This window comes from Nematostella vectensis, chromosome 2 (genome assembly GCF_932526225.1).
Source record: "Nematostella vectensis chromosome 2, jaNemVect1.1, whole genome shotgun sequence".
In the NCBI taxonomy this organism is placed as follows: Eukaryota; Metazoa; Cnidaria; class Anthozoa; order Actiniaria; family Edwardsiidae; genus Nematostella; species Nematostella vectensis.
The window spans coordinates 4,452,708-4,459,005 of record NC_064035.1 but is presented as its reverse complement, the minus strand read 5'-3'; the positions used below and the strand labels follow the sequence as shown (position 1 = coordinate 4,459,005).

At 40.7% G+C, this 6,298-nt stretch overlaps 1 protein-coding gene across 1 annotated transcript; it reads left to right on the top strand.

Annotated features, from left to right (window-relative positions):
• The first annotated feature begins 233 nt into the window (after positions 1 to 233).
• Positions 234 to 4,834, top strand: LOC5508896. Its single transcript, XM_001629420.3, has 3 exons — positions 234 to 784; positions 3,597 to 3,705; positions 4,066 to 4,834. The coding sequence occupies exons 1-3, from the start codon at positions 587 to 589 to the stop codon at positions 4,296 to 4,298; spliced, it is 540 nt and encodes a 179-aa protein (XP_001629470.3). The 5' UTR covers positions 234 to 586; the 3' UTR covers positions 4,299 to 4,834.
• Positions 4,835 to 6,298: the final 1,464 nt, after the last annotated feature.

Genomic DNA, 6,298 nt, shown 5'->3' with positions numbered 1-6,298 from the left:
CAAAGGAGTTAACTAATAATAATGTCGATCTACACCCCGTAACGAGTATACTGAATACTCGAGGATTTTCGGGAAACCTTTGGGGTTTCAATTAAAACGAGTAAAATTAAGCTAACTGAACTCGCCTCAGCAGCGCAGCGAGTACCCCGACCAGGATGCAAATAAAAGTCTTGTAAAGCGTCCATCCTTAGTCCATCAGCCCAAGAGTAATTGAGGTGATCCGGATCCGGCTGTTCTGCTGTTGTCGGACCAGTACGAGAACGATACGAGAACAACATGAAGTTTACATTATATCCTATATTGGAAAGGGAACTTATTATATCCTTTATTAGAAAGAGAAACTTATTACATATTTCACGCCCAAGAGGGTGACGCTAATTCAAGATACGTTTGCTTATTCGAAGCTGGCCGCTTTTTGTCGGGCTGAGCTCCATGGTGTTAAACAATCATAAAACTCCGCGACGGCAGCGCTTATTCGAGATCGATTTTTTGCGCCATGTGCTAATTCAAGGGCGCGATTTGGAAAACGAGCCAATGAGTGGCAGATGTCAAGATACTTCAGCCTCTAGAAATATTGATAAAGCCAATGCTGCTTGAAGTGTGTGCAGCAAGTCACAACTCAAAGATGTCGGAACCGCTCGGTCTAGGCTTTCGGGGAGTTGTTAAAGTGATTCAAAGACTGTATCCGCACGTCCCGAGGATGTCTACCGACCAACTGCAACGCATTCTACGGAACACAAGCGACCAAAGGACTAATAGAAAGCCACCAAACCTCGTAATGTTGGTGAGTGTTTATTTCATGAATTATTTTTCAAAGCAGTCACTGACATATCGAGGTAGCATAAATGCCGAGCTTTATAAGCAAGAGTAGAACATAACAAGAGGAGTTTAGAAGTCTACAATACAACAAAGCTCGATCTTTTATGATACTATGATAGAACTTTTATAAAATCAAGCCAACTGAATAAACAGAAACTCTTTGTGACAAAGGTCGCCATTCGTCTAGGAAGTACACTCTTTTTCTGAGACTTCACCACATTTTAAGAACATGCTAAGGACATACCGAGGCTGACTAAAAAAATCTTTTTTAGTCCTGATGCGTTCTAAAATGCAGAATCAAATTGTGCTAATGGTAACAAAACCTTATTATTGCTATTGATCATTAATGTAATTCTTTTTCTAATAATTCATTGGGTATATTCTTATGTACACTAAAAAAGGCCATGTAATGACTCGGCATAAGTCAATCTGTGGTTTCAGGTGGAACTTATTGCAATAGAATTTCTCTCAACGGATTTTGAACAAGTGATACAACTTAGTTAACATAAGTCCCCAAAAATCCTTCTGGTGGAACATCCTGAAATTTGTGATTTTTCCATTTCGGAGCAAAACCACAGGGTACCCGCGTCGCTTAAACAGAAAAATAATAGACACGTCTCAATCAGTACATTTAAAAGACCATTAGTCGAAGTTGATTAAATACCCAGTTTCGATTTCAAAATTGCCCCTGTTTTTCCAATTTTTCTGTATTCCAAAAACCACAGGATACCCGTGTCGAAAACACTAAACAAATTTTAAAATTCAAGTCTGAATCAGAAAATTTCAAAGGTCATTGGACAAAAATTACTAAAGACACAAATTTTAGTATCGAAATAAAGCAATTTGTCCATGTTTCATTTCTATTAATATTTTCTACACTAATGTATTTCTGCATTCTGGTGTCAGTGACTGAAATTTGTATAGAAAACAAATTTACATGTGACAGCAACTCAGTAGCTAGTGTTGTTATAGAAGGCATGGTCTCTTGTCACCTCCTAGTGACTTACGGGGTCCCTCAAGCCTAATAGGCCTTCTTCTATGTAGGACCTACATCAACGATCTACCAGACACCAGGTACTCTATACCTGTCCCTGTCAAATCGCAGCTATGTTTCACCACTGAAGTCTGGTCCCCTGGCAGTGTAAGACTTAAAAAGTCCTCCTAGAAAGAGTTAAAAGGCGAGCCACCCGTTGAATTCTAAGATCCATGATCGGGGACTTGAGCTATAAAGAGCGACTTCTAAAACTCAACCTACTACCCTTGGTCTATGACTGAGAGGTGAAAGACCTAATCTTTTTTCAGTGTAACTAAACTAGTGTAACCTTGAAATGACTGACCTTGACTGGCTCTTTGCAGAACAACTACGTTTCAAGCATCTTATTTCAGTCGTATTGTTAAACCATAAAATCTAGTAGTTAACTTAACTCAGTTGAATAAGTTTTCTAGCCTACTTGCGCTTATGAATATTTCCTAAAGAACCATTATCAGACCCTACTTGCCAATGTATTCAACGTAGCCTTACCCTGTACATGGTCCATCGCACAGAACTGTGACTGGGGGTATGTCCTGCATGGGCCTTGTGCCAGTTTACGTATGACCCCATTGGTCATCTTTGTTGTCTAATCAAGCTGTTGAAGACTATTCTAGTAATCAGTAACACTTTTGTGTTTTTTGGGGTTTTACACCAGCCTAAAAAAAGCAAATGCAATCCAATTTGTGCATTTGCACCACGCCATTTCTAGCAGTGATCTGTGTGTTGGAGGCAAGTCTGTTCATTAGATATAATGCAATACATTGCAAATCAGATTGCAGCACCAGAAGATGAACCTGCAAGAAGAATGGTCTAGACTCTAGTAAGACGTGTGGAGAGTGTGTAAAGGTCAGACTTGTCACAATTCTGGACTAATCGAGCTAGAGCTAGACGCTCAGTTTCATTAGAAGTGTAACTAGCTTTCTCTAGGCTGGTGTAAAACCTCAAGAAATTACAAAAGTGTTCCTGATTACCGCTGTATTACATGTATTGAATGCCTATTCCTACCTACTGAGCTAATGTCACATATAAGTTTGGTTTCTAGACAAATTTCAGTCACTGACTGAGTGCGAAGAATGCAGAAATACCTTTGAAATTTTATGATTCAGACTTGTATTTGAATTTTTTTCAGGGTTTCGGCGCGGGTACCCTGTGTTTTTTGGAGTACATAAATATTGGAAAAAATGATATTAAACAGGGACAATTTGCTTTGTTTAGATATTCAAACATTTTCTTTAATCAACTTTGACCAATGGCCTTTTAAATGTACTGATTGAGACGTGTATTTTAATTTTTTTCTGCTTTAACGACGCGGGTACCCTGTGGTTTTGCTCCGAAATGGTAAAAATTACATATTTCAAGATGTTCCACCAAAGGCATTTTTGGGGACTTTTAGAATGTTTACAAGGTTGTATCACTTGTTCAAAATCCGCTGAAAGAAATTCTATTGCAATAAGTTCCACCTGGGGCATAAAAATTTCATAGATTGGCTGGAATATCTTGTGATTTTCACTCAACGAGGCCTTTGAACGTGCAGGGTGCGTGCGCACCCCCCTTAGCCGCCAAAAAGTGGCCATTTCTTAATGCAGGATGTTCGCAAACACTAACCCATCAGGCTCCACTCCACTCCACCCCATCCACCCCTCCCGCCCCGTCTTTCTCGGCACGCCCTGGGTAGAGGACTTGTGGTGGACTATGATGGTATTATATCAGTTTATTATATCAGTTTATGTGTTTTGACATACAGGACGTTCGTGAACAAAAAGAGCGTGACGTCAGTTTGATTGATGGATCAATCCACGTGAAACCGTCAACGACTGATATGACAAAACTACTTGAGCGAGTCAACAAGTTAGGTATGACTCATAGCTACACAGTCCCGTCCATCAAATGATAAAAGCATTTGACAATGTAGAGAGGTAGTAGGGCCTGCACGTATTTCGTTTCGATATTTTTTATATAAACGCTATATTCATTTTTTTTTTTGGGGGGGGGAGTATAAATCTCTAGAAAAAATTCCCCCCATATGGGAGTACGAATCTTTTCTGGAATTACAAATGTTAGATAATTTAAGCTGGGGTATTTATGATTGAGCTGCTAAATTTATTTTCTACCTATATTCAGTATGTACCGTCTTTCTAATATACAAAACGAGGTACATACAAGGACGTTAAGAGTGATGAAGACAACTAATGATTGTTAATGTATGTGTGTAGTGCACCCAGCTAAAGACCCCAAGACAATCCTATGCTACTGTGCAACTGGCCTGAGAGCAAGCATCATGGCAGACCGGATTCTTACGGAGCTCTCCAAACACGAAGATCTCAAACAATCCACGCGCGTGTACGCACTAGAAGGGTCTATCTTTAAATGGGGGAACGAGTTTAAGCCGCTGGTAGACCCAAACGGGCGTAAAACAGTACAGGTTCATGGCATGAACAGTGTTTAACGGCTGCTACTGTGGCCTCAGATTCGAGTATGATGACGAGGGTGTGAAAGAAGTTTACATTCTTCACTCTTTCGTTTTGTAGATAAGTTGTAACCAGCAAAGTCAGGGTTATGTTTTTGTGAGTACCAAGAATAGACCTATCGTGCTATGTGTCTAGGGATTTATCCTAAACAACAGATTGAGCTCATAGAGCCTATGCTCGAATTGTGCTTTGGCGATTATTTTTTGTTCGGTAAAAAACAGTTCAATCTCAATAGTGAATAAAATCTGCTAGTATCTTGGCGCGTAATTAGGGCTGGGCGTAAGGAGGGCGCGCACCCCTAGACCACCAAAAAGCGGTCTTTTGTTGTTGAAGAATATCCAATGAATATCTTTGCCTGCCCAACACCCGTGGGCGAATCCTGGCCATGCGCCTAAGAAAGCCCCGAAAACAAATGTACGTGAAAAAGAGGAGAATTTCAAGTGATAATACAAAATAAAAAAAAGAAGAAAATGGGGGATTTGGCCGAGGATTTAACCTCATCCATAGATCAGATGAAATGAGAAAAAAAAAATAGACCATACTTCCAGACAAATGCTGAAACACCGTATGGCAGCATAAAGCTTTACGACTAGGCTGGTTATTTTGGCCCCAGCACCGCTATCAAAAGCAAGCTAAGGTACCAGACAGAGGCACCCGCGCATTATATAAGGAGGCAACAACCAGGTAGCCCTGTCATACGGTTACGCCACGCACAGTACTCTTGGTGTCTCCTGGGAAGTAAACAGCCTCCTTTTGCTCAGTCACACACCTGCAGTTGACATCTTTTGTGCTCAGAAACAACAAAAGATGTAGTTAACAATTAAGAGAAAGAAGTCCCTATCTGAATCATTCATAAAGGTTCAATTCAGATTTACCTTTGTGTAGTTCATATTTCCTTTTTTTAGTAATATTCCCTCGGTCATAATAGGATTGTCTAACGTAATAATTGGATAGGCTCCTGTGAGTGTTTCTTTCTTCAGCTGGATTGATTTCTTCCTGTGTATGCTTTTCACGGTTTAGGCGAGGCGTTTATTCGGGGGAGTCGCTTTTTCGGGGAAGGCGCTAATTCGAGGGAAGGCGCTTATTCGGGGAAGGCGCTTATTCGGGGGAAGGCGCTTATTCGGGGGAAAGGGCTTATTTGGGAAAGGCGCTTATTCGGGGAAGGCGCTTATTCGGGGGAAGGCGCTTATTCGGGGAATGCGCTTTTCGGACCAGAGATACCAAAAGGCCATAAGGGATAGGCCTCGGATAGGACGAGCATATGAGACTGAGTGAGTGAGTGAGTTTCTTCCCGTCTGATGGCAGAGATGGTTGGTAGGCTCCCTGGATTCCTGAGTAGTGATCTGTGTGATGGTGGTGTCCCGAGTCACCTTGGCGAATTCTATTATACTGCGAGGACTAGGCAGAGGCAAAAAATGGCAAAGTTCAAATTGTTAGGTTCTGTTAGCTTACATTTTCTTGATTTTTGCCTAAAGGTTCCTTGTGTAATAAAAAAATAAGCTTTAGTATTTTTTGGTAGATCCGTTCTTGAGATATTGAATAATGGAAAGACCCTTGATTTGTCTGAAATCGCCCAATTTGGTCAAAAATTACTACTTTTTCATGATTTATGGCAACTATGCTGAATCATATCTCAAGAACGGATCATCCACCAAAAAATAGGGAATATGGGTAGTCCCCGTTCTACCGTGTAGGATTTGGAGTCTTAGGTGCACGAGTATGCCCCCCTCCCCACCCTCCCTTTCGGTGTAAATATGGTGTAGTATGAGCACACGTATATGACAGGGCAACAAACAAACGCACAAAATACAAATTTCCCATCCTACTAGCAGATATCAAGACCTTTCCGCCCATGCTACTCTAAATAAAAACATGGGCAGCAATAGGTCACCTATCTTATATAAATATGCTAATTTACAAAGTACGCAAAGCCATACAAATTATTGTTTACTGTAGTTCTTTTGTTCCGAAGCCAATC

Bases quoted from the DNA above. Each gene is read 5' to 3' on its own strand.
- LOC5508896 (XM_001629420.3), top strand. From the start codon at position 587: ATGCTGCTTGAAGTGTGTGCAGCAAGTCACAACTCAAAGATGTCGGAA. The intron at 785-3,596 runs GTGAGTGTTTAT...TTTGACATACAG, and splicing joins CACCAAACCTCGTAATGTTG to GACGTTCGTGAACAAAAAGA. The intron at 3,706-4,065 runs GTATGACTCATA...GTATGTGTGTAG, and splicing joins TGAGCGAGTCAACAAGTTAG to TGCACCCAGCTAAAGACCCC.